The sequence below is a fragment of the Abramis brama genome (genome assembly GCF_963993115.1).
Source record: "Abramis brama genome assembly, chromosome: 1".
Taxonomy (NCBI): Eukaryota; Metazoa; Chordata; class Actinopteri; order Cypriniformes; family Leuciscidae; genus Abramis; species Abramis brama.
Window position 1 is genome coordinate 17,031,086 of NC_139963.1, and position 25,367 is coordinate 17,056,452.

At 38.1% G+C, this 25,367-nt stretch overlaps 2 protein-coding genes and 1 long non-coding RNA gene across 4 annotated transcripts in view; 1 reads left to right on the forward strand and 2 right to left on the reverse strand.

Annotated features, from left to right (window-relative positions):
* The first annotated feature begins 405 nt into the window (after positions 1-405).
* On the forward strand, positions 406-16,262 carry gsg1l2a (gsg1-like 2a). The gene is made up of 5 exons (XM_084090168.1): positions 406-894; positions 4,733-4,780; positions 5,214-5,366; positions 13,358-13,469; positions 14,275-16,262. The coding sequence occupies exons 1-5, from the start codon at positions 594-596 to the stop codon at positions 14,549-14,551; spliced, it is 891 nt and encodes a 296-aa protein (XP_083946294.1). The 5' UTR covers positions 406-593; the 3' UTR covers positions 14,552-16,262.
* A 1,941-nt stretch (positions 16,263-18,203) lies between these two features.
* The window catches only part of LOC311093558 (immunoglobulin lambda-1 light chain-like), a 66,039-nt gene continuing 58,875 nt past the window's right edge, over positions 18,204-25,367 (reverse strand). For both annotated transcript variants that reach the window (XM_084131055.1, XM_084131054.1), the window contains exons 5-6: positions 19,965-19,994; positions 18,204-18,743 (exon numbers count right to left, since the gene is read on the reverse strand). In XM_084131055.1, the coding sequence (XP_083987181.1) occupies positions 18,418-18,743; positions 19,965-19,994 (356 nt within the window). In that variant the 3' untranslated portion in view covers positions 18,204-18,417. The remainder of the gene's footprint in view (positions 18,744-19,964; positions 19,995-25,367) is intronic.
* LOC311093631 lies at positions 22,110-23,804 on the reverse strand. The gene is made up of 3 exons (XR_014608452.1): positions 23,276-23,804; positions 23,105-23,195; positions 22,110-23,021 (listed from the first exon to the last, which is right to left on the reverse strand). It is a non-coding gene; the product is annotated as an uncharacterized lncRNA (long non-coding RNA).

Here is a 25,367-nt window from a genome sequence, read left to right on the forward strand (position 1 = left end):
TTGCTGTGTGTGTGTGTGTGTGTGTGTGTGTGTAGCAATAATTTTTGCATGTGCAAACAGATGTAAGAGCTTCTTCGCAGCATCAAAGATGTTACAGATTTATCTTTATCTTCTTTACTGTAAACCATTGTTGAAGAAACTGTTGCACTTCATTGACATGTTCACTGAGGCAGTCTAGAAAATTGAGGAAGTTCCCACTGAGATTTGGCAGATAGCCCTGCATCAGATTGAAGAATAATCTGATTGATAATCTGTTTTATTGCTATGCTCACAAAAATAAGCTACGGGTTTAGATGGAAGAACAATTTCCCCTTTGAAATGATAACAGTGAAAAGGATGGGGGGAAGGGAACCGTGGGTGGGGTGGGGAAGGGTAAGTTAGAGCGAAACATAAGAGACTGATAGCATTAGAGCAAGACATGAAGTAGAGCAGCTGTCATTTGTGAAAGCTCTGCGTCCGTCCAGTTGGTCTACCAAGGAGAAGAAAGCACAGATGGGACGCATTAGCAAGCATCTGCAAAACAAAAGTTTGAATGTCTGAAGCAAGGACCTCGAAGCCAGGATCACTCATCTCCTTGTGCCTCCTGGAGCACGATGGGTATACAGCGTGCTCAGAGAGCATCTCTGGCTCTCACGCTCAACTACGTGGCGTTGGCCATGGCGATCTCCGCCGTCACCACCAGCTACTGGTGTGAGGGGACCAGAAAGGTGGTCAAGCCTTTCTGCGTGGGGTCGGTGAAAGTCAAGCAGACGTACTGCATCCGCTTTAACAGCTCCGATATCAACGACACACGGCTGGTGCAGTACATCTATGAGACCGGAGAGGAGAAGTTCCTCATGAGGAAGTTCCACGCAGGCATCTGGTACTCCTGTGAACAAACCATGGACTTACAAGGTAAGAGGCATTACTGCCTCTTTCTCATGGCTGGACTGCCTACAAAAAACCACTGGTGTTTTCATTAAAAGTGCAGTGCAGAAGTTCATTCTCCAGATGTGGCTCTGGACTCTGGAGAAATGGATGTGGTAACACTTTACAATAAGGTTGTATTTGTAAAAAATAGTTCATGCACTGGTTAAAATTAGCAATCATAAAAATCCTGCATACAGCATTAATCTTTGTTAATGTTAAAGGGGTCATATAATGGTACATGCACTTTTACAAGTTGATTGTACTGAAATGTGTGTTGGCAGTGCCTGTACACAACCATCATAAAATGATAAAAATCCATCCAGTGGTTTTTTTTTAATCTCCTTATATGTTTGACCCTCTCTGAAATCAAGCCGTTCGATTTTGTGACGTCACAAAATCGACGCCCCTCCCACTATTGTGATTGACAGCAGCGTTTCAACACAGACCCGCCCTCGCTCGTGAGCGAGCTGTCTGTCATTATAGTGCATTGATATGCTGGAGAAGAATGGCGTCGTCTAAGCGATTGTGGCGTTCTGTTCTTGGGTGTAATAAGGAACACAGCAGTCATTTTGATGTTTTGATGGAATATTCCCAAAGCATTGACGTGGGGATTCCCTCGGGATTCCCCACGATCAACATCCATGCTGTCATGTTTGCACGAATCATTTCACCAGACTGCTTTACAAACGAGGATCAGTATAAAACTGGTTTTGCTAAGAAGCTGCTCCTGAAAAAAGGATCAGTACCAACTATTTGTGTTCGTGCTGCACCTCCAGAAGAACTGAAGTGAGTGTAACGTTTTATTAACCTTTATATTACTCTTTGCAAATCGCTTGCTGCACGCTTCACGATGAATGCGGCTGTTTACACTCAGGGTACATTACGGCATGTTTTCTATGAATGACGTTCTCAATATAATTCATAATCCCACGTTTATAATGAACAACGCCTTATGGTTATTGTGTTATTGTGTTACAAACGGTGTACGCACAGAACAGAGGGGCGGGGTGAGCAAAGCTCATTATCATTTAAAGACACATGCACTTAAACGGCCTGCTGAAAACAGAGCTGTTTTTGACCAGGTAAAATGAGTGTTTTCTTACAATACTAATGAGAATTTTTAATTAAAGTATATTACAAACTTTTAATTTAGACCCTAAAGAATCATATTAGCTTGTACAAAAATGGCATTATATGACCCCTTTAAATTGTGGATTTACTATGCATTTCTTAGTAAACAGCATTAGTTAATCGAATCATCTCTTAACATTAATAGCTTACATTTTTAACATTTGTTAATGCAATAGTTAACGTGAAGTAACAATGAATAACACCCCTTCACAATGTGAATTGATCTTGGTTTATGTTAATTTATATAGGCTATTTACATGTCTGGAAACACATCACAATAAGGTTTAATAAAAAAAACAACAATGGATAATGCTTTTACAGGACTGTTATTATTCTTGGATTATGTTAAATTCTACACCGTACTAATATCACCATTTCTAAGTATAAATTAAAGCACTGGTTCCCCACCCTGGTCCTGGAGGCCCTCCAACACTGCACATTTCTGATGTCTTATCTGACACAACCATCTGAGGTCTTGCGGTCTTTACTAATGAACTAAATGAAGGAAGAAAGCAGTAAGAACTAGCATGGCAAGCTACACAGCATCTCATTCTCTGTTCAGGGAACCGAGATGTTCCTTTCAATAGGTTTGCTTGATGCTGCATTATGAGCTATGTGCCAGGAGTGGTGCTTGCCCTTTCAGACTGTGTAGGTTGGCCGGCCTTAGTAGACCACATTGGTGCCAGAGCAACATTCATGAACTTCATAATTGTGCAAGGTGCTATAAGGTTAGGCTAAAAGGAAGCACTTGGTAAAAGGATTTAAAAAGTTGTCCCCCAAAAAGATAACCTGAGAAACTTCCTGTGTCTCTGAACGACCTGAATAGGGATGTAAACCTCCTTCAGATCTATCATGACAAACCCGCCTCCCTTCTGAATTTTCACCACGCTTCAGCATCAGCATCAGCATCCTGAAACAGCAATTCTGAAGAGCGTAGTTCCATCAATGCAAATTCAAGATGGGTGTAGTCTCCCATATACTTTTTCAACATCAGAAAGTGGACCAGATTTACTAAACAGGGCAAATTAGCATGAGAGCGAAATTCGAACAAAGCGCAAATGGAAGTTCTGCGTGTGATCTACGGAAGACGCGCAAATGAAAGAACACCAACGCAGCCGGATCATTTTCATAATGACCAACAAGAGCAGCTCAAATTAGCCTCTGGTTTAAGACTTGCTTTTTGGGGGCGTTAAATAATGGCACAAATACCAGTAAACTGACAAGCGCCAACTTTAGTAAATCACCTTCCATGATTCATTTAAATTATGTTTTATTAACAAAGTTCGGGAGGAGCACGTTCAGATAATTAACCTAAATTAACTCAGCACACTCAGTTAATCAACCAATTACCAAAATAAGAGGTATATTTACAGCAGACTTACCTCCGTTCGTCAACAGTTTAACAGCATCCCTCCACCACCCCATCTCCTCACTTCTAGTCCTAACTACTCTTTCAACAACCGGGGGGGAGTACTCTGGGTTCGGGCAAAAATTCAGAGCTCGGAGCCCTAACTTATGCATAACCTTTACTCCACTTAATTACATGTAAGTGTGAACTCATGAAATACTCTCCTCCCATAAATTTTGAGGAGCACAAATGCATATGCAGTAAGGTGTCCACGCCTTTTCACCTTTTTCACTGCATGTCTTTAGTAAATCCTGACGGTATTTTTTTAACTACTGCGCTGGAGCAAGCTGTTAGTAAATCTGGCCCGGTATCGGCTATAAAAGCCAGACTCCCTTTGAGAAGGAGACACTTCTTCTACGGCTCCTCTCTCCAAAGGGGAAGAACTTCCTGCCCCAAAATGAGAGCCTCCCAACCAGCAGCTATAGGGAGCAGTCCATTGAAAAAATGCGGACCACGATGGAATTGGATGATGTGCCCCAGTTTTATGGTTCAAAGAATCATCCCATTTGGCAAAAGTCTCCACCTTGCTAGATGGGGAGAGAGGCATCAGTCTCTCTGCAAAGCATAAACTCCAAAAGTCTTGTAGCATGGAGAAAACAGGAGTACATTGTCATATGGGGCATCACACGGTCTGCTTTCGTCAAAGACGCAGGTTGTGATGGAGCTAACCATAGGCGACATGGTCACCTGAAAATGTGTCATAGTGAGAGAGTCTGAAGCGTCTCCAACCACTGCATGAGAAATGAAGAGTATAAAATTGGTTTAACTTGATTACCGACCTTAGTTTAATGCACCTACATGGGTGCTGGTGTGCCTTTGGACTAGGCCAGTTTCTGGGAGTGGGGCGGACCGCATTGCCTAACCACGACATAGTAGTCTTGTGAGTGAGCCATCTTTAAAAAATACATGACTGCTATCGAACTGCTATCATCTGTAATGCCACACATCAGAGCTGACAAGCAGTATCAGCCATGAGCAACCAATCATACAAACCAAATGTTTAGTAGCACAAACACCAAATCAATCGCACACTCCCATAGAGTATTTAAACAGGCTTCGAACAATCATCACTTCTGGTAGCATCAAATGAACCTATGAAAAGGAACATTAGTTTACGAATAACGAACAAGCATGAATTAACAATGAACAATAGCATTTATTATTTATAACACTAACCTATAATAAATTCTGTAAAACTTGTTCCTTCTTTAAGAATGTGAATCCATTTGTTTGATGCACATTTGGAGCCAGAAGCCAATGTTTACCAGAATTGTCTCTTTATAGGATTTACCTGTAGGAGCTTTTTAGAGATTGCACCAGATCATGAAAGAGGTGGGTAAGTAACAAGTGTTACATGTTATTTATATGAACAATAAACACAAATTACCTAAAACAAATTCCGTTACATCTACTAGTTCATTAAATTCAAAAACTAACACCACCAAAACACTTCTCTAGACAAGGTCATCAGATTTTCTTTTCATGTAAGCTTTGATACTCGTGAGAGGTCAAATATTACTTGGAATGAGTTACAGTGTTCAGTGACTGAGGATAAAGTAGCCTAAAGGTACATCAGTTTATCTGTGTAATAGACGGAAATAGCTACATTTTACATTTCAGTCAATAGTAGAAAAGAGGAGCATGTTCTTAATGTATGTATGGAATAATGTATAAATGTAAATGCAAATTTAAAAGCAAAAGGACAACAATGTCTCTCTTATCCCCTCTCTCTCTCTCTCTCTCTCTCTCTCTCTCTCTCTCTCAGAAGTGCTCTGGCTGTGTATTGTGGCTGAGTGTCTGTACATTGGTCTGCTGTTCACCGGTGGAGCTATGATGGTCATAGAGATGTGTCCATGCTTTAACATGATGAACAGACTCAAGCTCAATGCCTTTGCAGCTCTGTGCACCGCTCTCTCAGGTAAAAATAAATAAAACACATAAGAACAGTTGGGGCAGTACATATTTAAGGGCTTATCTTTTTTTTTTTTTTTAAATAAATAGTTAATTGCATTTAGTTTAAGATAGCCTACTATTAGTTTTAAATGTATATATCTGCTATAGGGCTGGTATGACGGTACTGTATATCGTGACCACGGTATAACGTCTATCATTAGAGATTTTACTATATCGTTTATTTCTCTGTATGTAAATATATCCGCGTAGCACAGTACTACTTAAAGCTATATACACGTAAGAGTGATAAAGAAACATGAGAAATTGAAGAGTGGGACGTACTTGATGATGAGTGCAATAAACTGTAAAAAAGATTGCGTTTGGTGACGGAAACTCAATGCGTTTGGTGTTCGCGCTGACTGACATTCACCAGAAGTGTGCTAAGACAGTAGTTTCTTTGCAAAGACCAGAATGTTAGGATTTGCTCTGTTTGTTGATGTAGTTCACACTGTTGTGCATCAGAATTAGCCAAATTGCTGAATACTGAATAAGCACTGGTCTGTAAATGTTGGTGGTAATGTTAATATTTTCATGGATATGACATCATAGTGTCACAATCAGGGCTTGACATTAACTTTTTTACTCACCTGCGACTGTGGCTCGTGGGTTTCCAAAGTTACTAGTGACTCAGCATTTTCACTGGCCACCATTTTGACAATGATACCATGGGGAATAACTGCAATATAGATATTTTTAATATTATCTCATAATTTGGCAGCAGGTATATTCTTTCTCAACTGTTTACGTTCACTTAAAACATAACTGACTGTGTTTACGTGATTACTCACCAAGACCGGCATTTTGTCATTATGTTTTGTGTATTTGACTGTTTAAGCGCAATAAGCAGCGAAAAATAACTACATTTAGTACTAAGAGGTGACTTTATGTGCCGCACTTTGGGTGTGAGCACAAAATCTGCGGGAATGATGCGCAATACACGCTGTAGCAACTCATGTAATAAGTATTACATTATCATTGTAACAAAACTCATAATGTAATAACAATTTTTACGTTATGAGAAATTTATTACATTATAAACTCACCAAAAACATGTCATATTTTTACAATTGTAATAGCTTTTAAAACATGAAAAATGTATTCCATTACAGTACACTACTGTCACATTTTGGTTTTGTCATTGTCATGTTTCTGTGTCTTGTCATGTGATTCCCTGTAGACCACTGTTTGTAAGTTCATGTTCATGTTCATTTCTTCATTTTGAGTTTTTCATGCCACGCCATGTTTTTGTTTCATGTTTGATCTTGTTTGTAATAAACTGCACTTGGGCTCTCAATAAGCTTGCCTCCATTGGATCCCGGCTTACAGAATACTTGACCGTCAACAATGAACCCAGCAGTTGCCCTCCTAAATTGTAAATCTACGCCAGGGGAATCATCCCCTGGAGGACTATGTTGAGGACTTCTGTGAACTTTGCGATTTGGTAGATTTTAATGACGTGGCTCTAAAGGACATTTTTAATTTTGGGCTGAACGAACCAGTGCGGTCTCGATTGCCTGGCCCAATACATTGACTATGCCTTGTTGGTGAGTGGCTCAACTTTTACAGTGTTTTTTGTGGACGAGGAGCCCCGCAAAACCACAGTACCCTCCAAGTCTGAGTCTCTTCACGTCACGCCTGCCAAGCCTGAGCCTCTTCAGGTCATGCCTGCCAAGTCTGAGTCTCTTCACGTTATGCCTGCCAAGTCTGAGTCTCTTCACGTCATGCCTGCCAAGTCTGAGTCTCTTCACATCATGCCTGCCAAGTCTGAGTCTCTTCACATCATGCCTGCCAAGTCTGAGTCTCTTCACGTCATGCCTGCCAAGTCTGAGTCTCTTCACGTTATGCCTGCCAAGTCTGAGTCTCTTCACATCATGCCTGCCAAGTCGGACTTTCTTCACGTCATGCCTGCCAAGTCTGAGTCTCTTCACGTCATGCCTGCCAAGTCTGAGTCTCTTTACGTCATGCCTGCCAAGTCTGAGTCTCTTCACGTAATGCCTGCCGAGCCTGAGACTGTTCATGTCATGCCTGCCCAGCCAGACAGTGTTCACGTCATGCCTGAGTGCCTGTGTCTTCAGACAGGATGGGCGCCACGCCTGAGTCAGCTCTGGAAGATGCAGCGCTGATTGTAGTGGACACAGCAATTTTGTGTGTGTGGGCAGCACACACATCGGCTACAACCCGTGAGCTCTCGGTCAGGATGGCCGCCACCACACCAGTGGGTCCCTTGATAGTGTCGGATCCGCCCTGGCCACCTGAACTGTCAGGTCCGCCCTGGCCCCCTGACCTGCTGATGCCACCCTGGAGGCTTCATAGCCTGCCAGGTCTGCCCACGCCATGCCACGACCCAGGTCCACCCACACTCCAGGTCCACCCACGCTCCACGGCCCAGGTCCGCCCATGCCATGCCACGGCCCAGGTCCACCCACGCCATGCCACGACCCAGGTCCACCCACACTCCAGGTCCACCCATGCTCCACGGCCCAGGTCCACCCACGCTCCACGGCCCAGGTCCGCCCATGCCATGCCACGGCCCAGGTCCACCCACGCCATGCCATGACCCAGGCCTGTCCATGCCAGACCATGTCCCATGTCCTGTCCCCCTGCACAGGCCTGGCCCACCATCACTCCCCCAAGACCTCCTCCGCTCCACCACCCTCCTCGACTCATGTTTGGTTTTGTTTGGCGTCGGAAGCTGCCCTACGAGGGGGGGATCTGTCACGTTTTGGTTTTGTCATTGTCATGTTTCTGTGTCTTGTTATGTGATTCCCTGTTTGTCATGTGATCCTGCCATTTGTCTTGTCATTGGTTAATTGTCTGATCATTGTTCACAAGTGTCCCTTGTCTTGTAATTAGTCTTTGTATTTAAGCCCTTATGTTTGTCATGTTGCCATCCTGTAGACCACTGTTTGTAAGTCTATGTTCATGTCTTCATGCCTCACCATGTTTTTGTTTCATGTTTGATCTTGGTAAATGGTAAATGGACTGCATTTATATAGCGCTTTCAACAGACCCATGGCCACCAAAGTGCTTTACATATTGCCTCACATTCACCCATTCATTCATTCATTCAAACCTTTATTTAACCAGGATAAACAACTCCTTGAGATTAAAAATCTCTTTTACAAGAGTGTCCTGGTTCATTTATTCATACACCGACGGCGGTGTCAGCCATGCAAGGCACCATCCAGCTCGTCGGGAGCAGCTGGAGTTAGGTGTCTTGCTCACCTCGACACTTGGTCAGGTGGAATCGGGGACTGAACCACCAATCTTCCGGTTTGTAGACAACCTACAAACCGCCCCATCTTGTTTGATCTTGTTTGTAATAAACTGCACTTGGGTTCTCAATAAGCTTACCTCCAGTGGATCCCTTTAACTTGCACGGATTAATTGTTCACCACAAGACTAGTAATATGCACTAACAAAGTAAATAGGGTAAATTTTGATTTTATGTCGACTCCAGAATAGCAGAACAGCCGAAAGGTTTGTTTGAGCTGCACCCTACTGCACAGGCGTAAATATGCATTTCCTTCTGCCTGAGGCTTATTCGTTTCACTTTTGGTGTGAAAGGGCCTTAAAATTTGCCAAAAATCTAACTTTTTTTGATGTTATTAAAAAACAAACAAGTAAGCCCAGCCCAGGTGAGAAAAAGTAACACAAAAGTAATGTAACGCATTACTTTTCATAAAAACTAAGTAATGCAATTAGTTACTTTTTTGGGGAGTAACACAATATTGTAATGCATTACCTTTAAAAGTAACTTTCCCCCAAACTGTTTAACAGTATGTATATCATATGTATACAAGAAGTAGCAGTAGCAGTAGTAGTAGTAGTAATAATCATAATAATAGTACTAGTCTGGTGGATTTTGTTGGCAGGTTAAGATTGGATTTAGATTTTTTAAATGTACTGTAAAGGAATACCACTGCTTTATGTTTATTTTATTTTATTTAAATCTGTTGCAGGTAGTTTAAGACTGTATTTAGATTTTTTTAAATGTACTGTAAGGGAATACTAATATTTTTTATGTTTTAAAAAGCTATTGCAATTATGAAAATGTTTTCGGGTGAGTTTATAATGTAATACATTTCTCATAATGTAAAATGTTTTATTACATTATGAGCTCAAGATTTTCTAACGTTTTGAGAACATTATTACATTATGAACATTTTATTGAAATAAAAATGTAATACTTATTACATTATGTGCAGTTTTTACATTATGTGCAGTTACATAATGAGTTGCTACACATGCAATCCCATGCTGAAATTCAAGCCCTGCAACAGAAACAATACTCATCTGGAGCAAATGAAGCGAGTGAGTGAAGAGAGGAGGGTTTGAGTGTAACTCGCTGTCTGAGAGATGAGAGAGCAAGCAGCTGGTATTGTGTACATATTCTGCGGAAAATAAGTATTGGAAGCATTTCAGATATTTCAGTAGTGATTTATACCGAAAAAAACTATATTTTTGACATTACATTGCACTTAGTTTATTATTTTAGATGCTTTTTTTAAAAGACTACAATAGAAAATGTATATATTATACATAAAACTCAACCTGCCAAAGTGGCTAGGAGTGACTGCGTTACACGCCACTGCTGAAATACACCTGCATTGTACATCAAACGAGTTGCAAAGAGCAATAATATCCTGTTTTTCGAGGTAAAAATCAAAGAATGTGGGTGACAACTTTCCCTGTTAGTGGTGTGTCTTCTATTAAGGTGTCTTTGATCATGTGAACTGACTATTTTAACATTAAGGACATATGTGTCCCTGGATCACTAAACCAGTCACATGTCGCACGCATGGGTCAAAATGATTGATTTTCTTTTATGCCAAAATCATTTGGATATTAAGTAAAGATCATGTTCCATGAAGATATTTTGTAAATTTCCTACCGTAAATATATAAAACATTTATTTTTGTGAGTGAATGCAGCACAATCGCTAACATAAATGGACAACTTTAAAGGCCCGTTCACACCAAGCACGATAACTATAAAGATAACGATAAAGATAACTATATATGCGTCCACACCAACGACCGATAACGGTCTTTTTATTCTAAGCACGTACGCGCCCGGATGATCCAGATCCATTTTAAATGCGCGAGACCTTTAAATTAGAATGGATTCTGATTGGCTGTCAGTGTTTTATCGTTCGACAGCTGGAAAAAAATCGTTCTGAAAGTAATCCCAATGATATCGTTCCTCATATCTTTATCGTTATAGTTGTGGTGTGAACTCTGTTATTCTTTAATATGGAGAACGATTTTTAGAATTATATCTTTATCGTTATCTTTATAGTTATCGTCCTTGGTGTGAACGGGCCTTAAAGGAGATTTTCTCAATGTTTTGATTTTTTTGCACCCTCAGATTCCAGATGTTCTAAAAGTTGTATCTCAGCCAAATATTGTCCTATAATAACATAACATACCAAAATGGAAAGCTTATTTATTCAGCTTTCATATGATGTATAAATCTCAATTTCAAAATTGTAACCCATGTGACTGGTTTTGTGGTCCAGGGTCACATATATTTTTTATTTTTTAAGGGAATGGGGTTGAAAAACTAATTGGAATAAAATAACAGAGAACAAAAATAAATCAGGCCAGTTGGTTTAACAATCTTCTTTGATAGTTTGACCTGTGTCTGTGTGGCAGAAGACATCCAGAATATTCAAATCTTAAAGGTCTTATCTATTTGACATGCACTGTAAGAAAAAAAAAATCTGTAGAAAAACGAAAAAAGCAGTGGAAATTCTCTGCAAAGATTTTCCATTATGTTTACGGATATCTCCAGTGACCTAAAACACAGCACAAGGCGATGCATAATTCAAAATACGGGGAAACATCTGTGAAAAATCAACATAAAAGTTCACTTAACAACAGAAAAGTATTAACACAGTACATCGGGCCCTATTTTAACAGACTTTTCTTTCTTGCTTTCACATTTTTGGCAGACAGAGGAACACTAGTCCCTGTTGAATGCTCATTTGCCAGAAAATCCTGCAAGCTCAACTCCTGCCAGTCATCCCCAGCTGTGAAACAGAGATGAGATTATACAGCACAAATCCAACCGCTTCATGACGCTTTAATGGCTATATATTGCTGTATATATATTGTGTATATATATATATATATTGCTTTGCATCGTTGTAACAAAATTTAATGAGGTTTACGCTCAAAACAACAACAGAAAATGCATATAAAGAAAAGAAATCTTAATTTAAGCATACATAATCTCTGAAAAGTTTTAATAGGCTATATTACGCTTTTTTTGTGTGAAAAGTATTTCAATATTTTACTGAAAACAAGAAAAAATTGTGATTAAGAAAAAGTTGTCTTGCAGTGAATGTGTGTTTGTGGCAGTGGTGGGAGGTTGTTTTGGACGGGAAGCTGCCTCTCTGGTCTATCCCAACAGTGTGGGGATTTGGTAGTTTGTGCTGTAATCGGATTGGTGTGGGGGGTTAGTGGTTTTGGTACGTGACATGGCCAGCCGAGACCATCCTCCCTCCCCCTATATTTTTTCACTATAATCCTGGTTGTAGGAATGCTCACCCACACACTTGATGCACATCAGCACCTGCCATTAGAAGAAACGACACTGAAAAAACACAATAGCAGCTTCATCACATGATGCATGTGCATTGCAGCGGTGTGGTCGGCCTCTGAAATATTTGCATTTGGGTTTTTTAGTTATAAATAAATGTTCCATTTAATGTTTACTTGGTTTCAATTCATATTCAATAGCCTAATATAACATTTCTGTCACAATAAAAAAGTAATCAAGTGTTTCTACCTAATTTTCAAACCAGACATTGCAGGCTCTGTAATCACCGCAGGTGTAATGAATGTTGCAGGCACTCTAACTTAACTTTGGTGAACGGTAATTTGACCAGCTCACTCGCAGATTTAACTGTGGTCTTAGAAAGCAATCCGTTAACATTCTCATTGATCTCAATAAGACTGATTTGTGGTTTTCAGCGCAAAGCCAAGGCAAAGTCCTGTTTATAAATAAATAAATAAATGTAAATGTAAATTCATATTCATGTTACGCTTAATGTGACACTTTAAGGTTAAATAAATGTTACTCACACTATTTAAAAAAATAAAATTATATTTTGTATTTTTACAGTAACAATGCAATTTATGTTATATGTAATGAAACGAATTATAAAGAAAGTGCTTATTATCATAATTATTACATAATGGATACTTTATTTGTTACCTGATGTTCACCTGTTCTTTTTAATAGTTAAACTTATTTTCGGATCATCAGTCATCAAGACTCGGTAAACACTGCAGGTCACAGACATGAGATGTGAATTAGGCTACTTTTAATTTCACCATACAAAACTGATTGCTCTTTAAAAAAAAAAAAAAAAAAGCCCTTGCAGGTCGTTTTTGACGTGACAAAGCGGTGATATCTGAGTGGGTGAGTTGTTTAGGCTACTTACTTTTTATTTGGTCTTTCCATTAATATATTTCTTCAGACTGATTCTCACGAGCACTAAATTGAAAGGCGCAATTTTTACCCGCACAAACAGTGCAATAGCCAATCATAGTGCGAAGGAGACTTTGCCTCCTCTCACGTGACTTTTCCAAATTAAAGCCGTTTTTTTTTTTTTTTTTCTTTGAGGAGAAACTGCTGTTGGACAGTGCACACTTTTTTAATGTCATATTTCTTAATATTTGCGTTGTTTTAGTTTTCTTCTTATCCAGTTTTGAGGAGAAACTGCCTATCTGACCTCCTCGGAGGAAACAACCCTATCACAGCTGGTCAAGTACTTGCTACTACGCCTATTAATATACAATAATTAATCATTTCTACTTCTTATTAAGTTGGTTTTGCAACTGGACAGTTTATTCTTTGAATAGACATTATACTGAAACTCATACTGACATCTTGTGGACAAAGCCAAAAATGACAACATATGTGCTGTAATTTTCTGTGTCTCAGGCCTTTTCGGGATGGTTGCACATATGATGTTCACCACAGCTTTCCAGCTGGCTGTTCAGCTGGGTCCAGAAGACTGGAGACCTAAGACATGGGACTACAGCTGGTCCTATCTGTGAGTCTCATGTATGACACTTTGCAAATAAATTTACCAGCAGATGTACATTAATAATTGCCAAGCCAGATGCACTAGCAGGATAGTTCATCTTATAGACATGAAAAGTATTTTTTTTTTTGCACAAAACAGATTTTTGGTCCCATATATATTTTTTAGAAATTTTACTGGTAGTCCACTGTATGAAGAATTTTTGGGTAAATGTCACAGTTTACTTTATTTTGCTATCCTCACATACATAAATGTGACCCTGGACCACAAAACCATATGGGTCAAAATTGAGATTTATGCATCACGGAAAAGCTGGATACAACTATTTAAAATCTGGAATATGAGGGTGCAAAAAAAGTCAAACACTGAGAAAATTGCCTTTAAAGTTGTTCATTTATGTTCGCGATTTTGTTGCATTCACTAACAAAAATAAATGTTTTATATATTTACGGTAGGAAATTTACAAAATATCTTCATGGAACATGATCTTTACTTAATATCCTAATGATTTTTTGATGCATACAATGTATTGTTGGCTATTGCCACAAACCCGTGCGACTTATAACTGGTTTTTGTTATCCAGGGTCACAAATTAACTATAGTGTCCTGCACCCACTAGTAAAATAAAAATAAAAGAATTATATCTGGTATCTGAATATTTGTTGGTTTGACTGTATATAACTGTATTTATTGGTATGCATCAACAGTACATATACAGTATGTGTCAGTTATGTTTTACTTTTTTTTTTTCAGTAGTAAAATAAAATAAAAGTATTAGAATATTAAATATGATCTTCTCTCCACTTTTTCTCAGTCTGGCATGGGGCTCGTTCGGCACCTGCATGGGCTCGGCGGTCACGGCATTAAACCGTTACACCAAAACCATAATTGAGTTTAAGTTCAAGCGGAGGACGATTGAGAAGAAACTGCGCATCAAGCAGATTCTGGAGCTGGACGTGCCAGAAGACTTATGGTACACCACTTCATTACAAGAGCAAGCAGACCAACACACTGCTCTGTATGTGAACGGTACCGAGCCGTCCTGCATCAACTCCACAATACTGGACAACTGGGGCAGAGCATACTGCTGAACGCTCCTCTTCAGCACAGACATTTCTGTGCATTTATATAGGGCTTCTGTCAACAGAGCAGGATATGGACTAAAGTTTTTTTGCAGTGCCACATCTGTTCTGACAAGACTCGCTGTGCTACCGTGAACTTTGTTCATATGCTGATAACTGAGGTTTAAAGTAATATTCTGAGTTTAAAAAACAAGTTAAGCTCTATCGACTACAAATTTGTCTGCTGTCAGTTATCACGGAATATAATTCATAATGAAACAATGTTGACATTCTTGATAAAAGCATAGTTTGACATAATTTTGAATGGACAGTTCTTAATTTTATGGAATTTTGCAGTATTTATAATAATGGATTTATCCGCGCACATCATTATTATAATTCTCATGCGCTCTCTTTAATGATAATAACTTCAATTCATTGTTCCTCCTATAAATATACGCTATATGGACAAAAGTGTTGGGACACCCGACCTTTGCACCAACAGGGACTGTAATGACATTGCATTCTAAATACATAGACATTAAAATATGGAGTTGGTCCCCCCTTTGATTGAAACAATTGAATTAAATGTGAGCCTGGACCACAAAACCAGTCACATGGGTCAATTTTATGAAATTGAAATATATACATCATATGAAAGCTGGATAATTGATGTATTGTTTGTTAGGATAGGACAATATTTGGCCGAGATATACAACTATTTAAAGATCTGGAATCTGAGGGTGCAAAAAAAACAAACAAACAAAAAAAAAAACATTGGGAAAATCGCCTTTAAAGTTGTCAATTTATGTTGGCAATTGTGCTGCATTCACTCACAAAAATAAATGTTTTATATATTTACAGTTGGAAATTTACAAAATATCTTCTTGGAACATGATCTTTACTTAATATCCTAATGATTTTTGGCATCAAAAGAAAAATCGATAATTTTGACCCAAACAATGACAATCACAAATAATTAAGAGGTGTGTCCCAATACTTGTACATATAGTGTATATGGGAGTGCAGCTATATGTATTTAAAAGGAAACTATTTTATGTATTATGTTTTTTACTGAAAAAGCAAGGTTAGTTCAAATGGAGTAACTCCAACACTATTAAAGCACAAAGCAAAAATATTTTCTGTGATGATTAACAGCATGTCACATGTACTGTCATTAGACTTGTTCTCTAACCCAGAGTAGCCTATTATACCATGCATTGTTTGTTGTTATATATATTTTTAAACATCTAAAAATTGATTAATGCATGTCCATTCATTTGAAATGTCATTATGTCTCATATGAACTTTAAACCACAGAGAGGTACGGACGCCATCTTCTGGACCGACATTTCAGTGCATCTGGCAGAAATAAGACTCCTTTAATAAGACATGCTCCAGTGCCACATTTATTACACACTTGTGTCAATGCCAGCCATCTTGTATATGCACTTGTTGTAGGATGAGTGAAATCCCTCAATCTCTTAGGGATGTAAGCGTGGGTTTCTGGATTAGTCTTTGATGGCACGGAAAACGGTTGAATTGTACTTGTATGTGTGGTGCATGTTGATGAAGCACTGCTTATTAAATGGATAATTAATATAAAAATGACATCTGTCATCATTAACTAACCCTCATATAGCATTTTCTCATTACTGTGATGCGTCGGATTTATGATGTGTTGGTCTGATTGTTAGAGTTTTTGATATATGCACGAGTAGCCTAAGAAATGTGATGGATGTGATGGCATTGATTAAATATCACAAAATCCTGTTAATTACAATGTGGTTTTGTGTATATGAAATACATTTCTCTGTGATCTGTGCAGCCGGTGACTTCTTAACAGCCTAAGTTTGTGTGTTTCAGTTCTGAAAAAGCTCAGAGGAACATCATGATTTGCATAAAGCTGAAATTATGAGGCACATTGTGCAGGTGTATCCTGAGAGAGAGTCATGCATGTCTATGAAAGAAAATGCAAACAAATGCATTGCCAAAGATCTTTAATTGCAGAACCAAAACCAAAAATTAAAGTATATACTCGTCTTAAGTCTCAGATATGGCATCATACAATTCAAATAATATGAAAATAAATAAAGAAGAAGAAAATAACATCTGTTATTTTCATTCATATAATATTTCAATAACACTGTGAGCTTTTGATACTTTTCTTAGTGAATTTTGAGCCCACTGACACTTCACATGAGAAATCCACATTATCGGTCCAGTCCGAGGAGTCGATGGTCAGAGAGCTGCTCATTTTGAAGGTTTTGTCTTGTTGCTTCTCAGTAGCACTGCTCCAAACTCCATCTGTAACAGAGCGTCCATTGACTGTCCAGCTGACATGAACCAGAGCTACAGAAATATCCTCAGCCAGACACACAAGTGTAGCTTTACTCTCCTTCAGAGCCTCAGGGGGTAAGGGACCTGGATAATGGATAGGGGGCACTGGCCCAAAAAAGGTCAAGAACCACTTGTGTAGAGTTATAGGCTTTTCAAACAATTTTAAGGCATGCATAAATTTTTTTGTTTTTTTGTTTAAATATGTAATTTTGGATACAATTATTGACTACAGGGGGACTTTAAACACATATTTTAGGACAATTTTAGGAGAAACTTACAAATACAGAGGCTATGTGTGATCACTTACCTGATATGTTATTTGATTGGTGGATGCCTATCTGACTTTCTTATTGGTTATTTGAAAATGTTTTTGCTTGTATTTAAATGAGTCTTTGTGTTCCTGCAAGCTTTTAGCGCTCATGAAGGCCTGAGTGCCAAAATGCGTTGGTGAATAAAAGTAGTATTTTCTTATTAAAATAATTCATGCAAGTATAAAACGCAAGTAACAAATGCAAGTTTAATGTTTTACAAAAAAGCATTTGATGTTCTGAAATAATCAAAATCTGAAACTTAGAAACAGTGAGAGCCAAAAAGCCCAAACCCCCCCCAAAATAATTGAGTTTTGCTCACTGAATTTTGCTTCGTTTTGTATGTGAATTTATTTATTTAATTTTTTCCATTTTGAATTCATTTTATTGCATTATTGTTCATGTACAGATGAAGATTCCTGATCATTTGCTGTTAATGCTCTTGTCTGGTTGAATGAACAGATGAAAAGAGACAGAGAAACTGCTGATTTGCATAGAGCTGATTATAACAGCAGGTGTTTCCTGTGTGTCAGAATCAACTTCCTGTCCTGAAGAAAATCTCCACAGCTCACTGCATCTGCTAGAAGACACACTTCAGCATGAACTTTACAATCCAGATTCACATGATGTCGGATCACACGAATGTCAGGCCATCAGGAGCATTTTGTTTCTCATAGTTTAGATCGTAACTTTACTGTATCAAATAATAGTCATTTTTCATTTGTCATTGAGTCACTCTTCATTATCAGTCATGTGATCGTCTCCATATTCAGACGACATTCATCTCTGCTGTGCTCTGAACAAATTAGATTTACTAGCAGTAACACTAGTTTAATTTGTTCTTTCCTCTGAAGATCTAATGTTTTATTTATTTCAGAACTGAAGACATGGTTTATTTGATTATTTACACAGTGATACTACTTTTATTATTCATTCTTCCATTGATCGTAGAAGTGAAAACTGACTTAGTAAAGTAGTAGTTAATACATTTTGAATGGTTATATTTCTCTACAAAAAAATCAAGAAGAAAACTGTTTGTTCAACATGCGGTTTATTAAACAGGTTGTAAATCATCTTACATCAGCATTAAAGCCAGAATATTGTCTGCAGAAAATGACACAGTTCAGGCTACTAAGTTACATTCTTGAACTATTTTTAATATATATTCATGATTTCTATTACACTACGTCAGAAGATATTATCACTCGCTATCATAATCCCTCAAACAACACATCAGATCGTCTGAGTTTAGTCGCTGCATTCAGATTTCTTGATGCTTGTGCTGGTGATTTTTGAGGCAACAGACGCTTCACATGTCAGATCTTGGTCTTTGTCCCACTCTGAGCTCTCAATGGTTAAATAACTGCTCATCTTGAATTTCTGATCAGGCTGCTGTTCAGCAGAGCCGGTGAAGACGCCTGTAGTAACAGAGTTCCCGTTCACAAGCCAGCGCACATCAGCAAAAGCCACAGACATGTGATTGATCAGACACACCAGAGTGACTTTACTGGAGCTGATCAGATCTTCTCTGGATGGACGGAGGATGTTCAGCACAGGAGGAGCAACATCAGCATCTGCATCAGCATCAACACAAATCACCATTAACATGAACACACATCTGCATCTCAGACACACATCTGACATATTGAACTCGGACTACATTTAAACTTCGAAAAATGTCACACATCACCATGTCAAAAAAATGTTCTCACATCATTAAATAAATAAATAATATCACAATTATTTATGTTTAAAACATGCATCTCAATGTCTTTATTGACTTGCAACACAAAAGTGAAATAGAGCATGTATGTGGTTTGTTTGATTGTTATTTTCTACATCAAGATTTTAGGTTGAAATGTGAATATATTTGTCACACATATTTTAGATGCTGATACTATATTTTCTACCATTTTTAATAATCTTCATGCCTTCACTAGCTCATTTTCAACTGTCCTACAGTGTGACATAAAGGTACAAACTAAGTAATACACTAGTTCATAAAAGCTTCATGTATAATAATTAGAATAGTTTTAGATGTAATACAGCACGTCACACCGCAGGTCAACTTCTCCTGTGTTGTTTCACAGATACTGTACATAATTAGTTCAATGAGGATTTTTAAAAATACATCAAATTAAACTCAAAGTAGATGCTTGTCCTTAAACCACAACATGAAAAAGTATGTTCTATAATAATAATAATAATAATTATTATTATTATTATTATGGTAACACTTTACAATAAGGTTCCTTTATTAAACATTAGTAAATGTATTAACTAACATGAACTAACAATGAGCAATACATTTACTACTGTTTTTGTTCATCTTTGTTAATGTTAGTTAATACAAACAAAGCTGTTCATTGTTTGTTCATGTTAGTTCACAGTGCATTAACTAATGTTAACAAGATTTTAATAAAGTATTAGTAAATGTTGAAATTAGCATTAACAAAGATGAACAAATGCTGTATAAGTGCAGTTCATTATTAGTTAATGTTAACTAATGTAGTTAACTGTGAACCTTATTGTAAAGTGTTACCATTATTATTAATTGAATAAAAAGTACAACCAGATAAAAACAGAGATGAAAGTTAAAGCTGCAGTGAAAGTCTTGTCAGTGTATTTCAGGACTGTTTACTGGAGGTGTTTGATAAAACTGTCTCTGACTGAATTCACACATTTAACTAAATTAACTACAATAATGAGTTTATATTTCTATAATGAAGTTTAGACTATATTTAATACAGTGAAAATATTTTAAATATTGAAAATACAGTGTAAAGATCACTTACCAGTCACAATGAGTTTTGTTCCTTGTCCGAATACCACAGTGACACATTTCATATGTTCAGTCGTACAAAAACCTCCTCAGTCTGTGAAGAGACACAAACAGAAGTGAAACACTCACTCAACCTCGGCTGACTGTGTCCTTTACACATTTATTTCATGGAGAAATGTTTCAGATTCAAACACAAACACATTTATGCTGCTGTTTTAGTCTTCATATTTGCTGTATTTGACTGCTGTGTATTTGTGGCACGTGTACTGTGAGGTTCAGCTACAGGATCACACCACAGTCCACCACAGCAATAAGTCCTGCAGAGATGCTGTTGGGACGTAAACTGCGTTCCACTCTTGATCCATTGGATCCAGACTTGCAACAGAAGGTACGAGACAAACAAAGTAAACACAAGCAGTATCAACAATGGCAAGTTAGGAGTTTTCAAGTTGGTGATGCTGTTTTGACAAGGAACTTTAGTTATGGACCCAAGTGGATTCCTGGGTTCATTGCCAAGGTGACGGGCCCTCTCTCGTACCCGGTCATGTGCACAGCTGGCAAAATAGTGCGCAGACATGTGGATCAAATTCTCTCTCAGGAGGAGGAGAGTTCAGAGTCAAGAGACTGTGGGGATGTTTCCTTGGACACATCAGTGTGTAGTGGGACTGACTCCGTTTGTGGAGACACTGTGAGAGAGCCAGTGGGTTTGGGCTCTCAGGACCAGCCAGGGACTGTTGAAAGGAAAACCCTGAGTTCAATCCCAGAGGTCCGCTGGTCCCAAAGGACTGTTCAAAAGCCCAGACACTTAGAAGACTTTGTGTTGTGAGAAAAAAAAAAAAGTTGTAATGTAAAAGGTTTTGTTTGAAAATGGGGGATGTAGTCATTTGGAAAGTTGATTTCCAAAGGAATTATTATTTTTGTTTCAAGAATAACCAAACAAAATATGTATTTAAGTAGTTAATGTTCCTATGCTCATGGGTAAAAAAAAAAAAAAAAAGAGGTTCTGCGTGACTTATCACAGTATTAAAGTGCTTTGAAACACAATCTCATATGGCTGTTGTTATTCTGAGGTGTCAGTGACTGCAGTGAATCCTGCTGTTGTCTCAGTGTGTTCACACTTGTAGTTCGGTTCTCCTGGTTCTTTTGGTCCGGACAGAAAAAAAGAAAACAATACATAGTCCTGATTCGCTCAGCATTCACATTGTCAATTTTAACATTGGACCTAAAGATACAAAGAAAAGAAAAAAATATATATTTTATGACATGTTGCGATGGAAATTGTTGAGCATCCAAAACAATGCTGTGTTCTACGCTAATTCAAAGTCAAACACAACTCTCTTCATTAAAGCTCTTCAAGTGATTAAGTGTCGTGATGTCAAGAAACAAGTTCATAAGCAACTGTTTTTATGCAGGTTTTTTTAGCTTGAGGAATTTCTAGCTTTAAAACACGAGATAAAGTGTTTGTTTGTCATCTTTTTCACCAATTGCTGTCATTCATTCTTTGCTTTGTTATTATTGTTCATTTGTAGATGAGATTGCATGATTATTTGCAGCCAAAGATGAGAGTAATCTGTTGTGAACACTGAGTGAATTGACTTTGGGAAGGAGATGCTGTTTGTCGGGCGTTTCAAACTAAAGTGAACAACTGAATCCATCACATACTGTAAGTCTGTTAGTGAAGGGAACATGCTATGGTCACTTCAAGAAAGTGTCTTTACACCTGAGGACCAGAGATGAGAAACTGCTGTAGCTTCAGAAGACCTGGAATACACAACATTTCACGAGTTTGTGTGCCCGTATAATCTTAGCGTAAGTGGTTAACGGATTTGGCTTGCTGTCCGCTATAGAGGGGCTCAGAGAGGACATTCTCCTCGAGCTCCGATCGCCCCCTATTACACAGGCCAAATATGGTACAAAAGGAGAAGGAGAGGAGGAGGGATGTCGAAAGAACTAACCACAAGAAATGGTAAGAGGCTGCTTTTTATACCTTGTGTGGCGGGGCGGTGTAATTTTTGAAACACAAGAGCAAGTTTTTATTCCCTAATAAAGAAAGTCCGACTACGCCACCCTAGGGATTAGCCCCAGGGAAAATACTCAAACAATGAGCAAAGCACACAGGTTCGGTTCCCTCATAGAATTAGGCAAGAGACGCGAGTAATACAAAAATACAAATGTTTATTAATAAAAAGATACTTTTAAAATGTTGGACACTGAAACCCACTTTAAACTAAACAATAAGAAAAATATACAGAAACAAAAACTAAATACCGGCAGGCCTGAGGCTCCCAACGGCAGGAAGCAACGTGGAATTTGATTTTACGGAGCACACTTCCACACACACACACCTGTGTCACTTAATCACACAATCACACACTCAACAGTGTACACTGCACACGATAAAGGACCACCACCAGGAGGAGGAAGAGCAATCCACCCGTGGGACCCCAGCGCCTGCAAAATAAAAATAAGAAACTATAACAATGTTCATAAAAATTACCAGATGGACATCAAGAAAGCAAATCCTCACAACAATAAATGTCAATGACAAAAATAAAGAGAAAAACCATTCAAGCGCAGAGAAGTCAATTAGTTGGTCACCTGATTAATACAAGACAATTTTAGCTCAGTAGAGGTTCACACACACAAATAGAATTGTACTTAAAGATAGTTGATCACATGAACCGAGCAATTAACTGGCCTGATTAAATATTACACGCAGTTAAATGGCTTTACAATAATAAAGATGAAGTGAAAAGGAAATAAAAATCAAGTTAACTAAACAAACTATACTTCAAAAAAAAGTAGTAAGTTAACAGGAAACAAACAAAAAGAGGTTTCAAATCACAAAGACACAGAGGGCAGCTAGCTCCCCTACACGTGGAAGGAACCAACTAGTCCCCCACACAATCCAGGAATATGAAACGGGTCAAAGATAACGCCACGGTAAGAACCAAACGAGCAGTCCCCTTCTCTTTAATGATGATCGCGTCAGCGCGGCCGTATTAACTGCCGCCCTTTAATAGTGCGAAGACAGTAGCAACAATCACAGCATAGAACGAGAGGGAGAATCCTATAACAAACAAACGGAGATGTTAACGTTACCAATCATAATACTATCCCCACTCCCAGTCATAGTAACGTATAAACACTTACCATCAGGAGATCACGCTAGATAGCACGCTTAATAGACACGGATTGGTCAGTCATGCCCACCGGTTACGCAATGGAATACAGGGAATCACGCCTATTTGATATCCGAAAAGAATGTTAACGCCACACAGCCATTTCAGCACCATATCACAAGCTCTTAACAATAAACATTACCTGTGAGGTGAACAGTCATCGGACCCACTAAGCAGCACAAAGGGCACCGCACCAAAGCTGCACTAATTGATAAAAATGATTTAAAAAGTTATACATAGGAAAATTCCACAAAATGATCACCCATTAAAACACAGCTCGCTTACCTACAACCACCGTCGACACTAGCAAAACAAACGGGGAAATCGGACGTGACGCATCCCAGGTAACAGCCAATCAGACTTAAATGCAAGGTACTACTCGCTGATAGGATGACGCTGCTGTCAATCACCTGATACCGTTACACTTGGTATTAATTAGAAGATTAGATGAGCGTACTCCTCACAAAATTACGTTAATAACTTCACTTATATATATATTGATAAACATATTTTTCTAAAATAATTACTTACAGGACAGAAAAGTAAAGTTTTAGTTAGTAAATTAGGTTAATCATCATGGATCTAAGAAGTGAAGTAGTGCTCTCATCATCTGTTGTCTAAAAGCAGAAGTGAATGTGAGCAGTGAGGAGGTTTTTGTCATGGTGTGAATCACTGTGATACGTGCTGTTTATCAGAGTCCCATGAGTGACAGTAATACACTGCAGAATCACCAACATCCACATTATTGATGATCAGACTATAGTCAATCTTTGACTGAGCTCTAGATGTGAAGCGGCTGGATGTAAAACCATCTCCATATCCAGGAGAGCTGTGTGAATGATAGAATCTCAACACAAACTGAGGAGCTTCATTTGGACTCTGTTTATACCAGCTGACATAATCATAATCTTTTTCAACGTTACAATCCATAGTCACAGATTTGCCTTTTTGTTCTGTCAGCACAGAGGGTTTCTGTGTGACCACTTTCACAGATCTGACACCTGAAAATACAATGAATTTCATCAACTTTGACACCCCTGAGAGAACAACAAGTTTGTAGTGAAATAACTTACATGACAGAAGAGTGAGGAGAGTGAAGTAGAAAATGATCAGCATCTTCCCTGTGAAGCAGTTTGAGTTTAGTGGAGAGATGAAGAGAATAAGAGAGACTGAGAGACTCATATATGAGGAAGAGAAACTCTGAAAGAGTGACGATCACTGGAGTTCAGCCAATCACTTCATCCAGAAACTGCTTAAATATTTAATGTTAAATTAATGGAAATTCTCTAAAAGGATTCTCTATTTCACAAAAATATATATAATTTATTTTTTAAAGCATCTCATTTATAATTTCAAACGATTCTGCTAAATTTGTATTTGACTGAATATTTGTTCAGGTAAGTATTCATTAATAAATTTGTTCATTAAATCATTTAAACTCAGTTCATGATTGCGGTTTGTCTCATGAGAACCTGCAGGTCAGTAAAACTCTGTTTCTCTCCATCATGAGTGAAAACAGAGAAAACATACAATTTACATCCAGCTATATTTGTGAGTCATAATGAAGAAGCTTCGATCTAAAAGACACAATAAAACACATGTAAAGGAAGCTCAGGTTCACCTAATAGTTAATATTATCCAGTATATAGTATATACACTGTCTGTATGGATCATCTGCTACATTCATCAAAAACAGCAGTGAACAACAGAAGAAACTACATGTGTTTCATAATCAAATGCACTTGACTGCAGTTTTATCTTTCTCTCTTCTGTCATTCAAATTGAAGTGAATGTTTATTTTCATTGTAAGTTATACAACGATATTTAGTCGATATTTAGTTCGAAAAAGTGCACACATACACACCCATTTGAAAAAATATAAACTAATGTAATCAAATGGTCGAGAATGTAAATGTAAACAGTGCAAAAAATATAATAAATATGTACAATAAAAAAAAGTGCAATATAAATGGATATTTGCCGAATTTGATTGCACAAATCCCTTATTTCACACATAACATAAGCGTTTATGTTATGTGGCATTTAGAGCTTGTGCAGCTACAGTATTGGATAAAAACTGTTTTTGAAACGATTTGTCCTGTTCTGATGGTTCTGCACCTCTGCCTGACGGTAGCAGATTGAACAGAAAGTGACCTGGATGAGATGTGTCTTTATGATGCTGTGAGCTCTCTTGAGCCAGCGTGAACTGTGTAGGTCCTCTAAAGTTAGGAGAG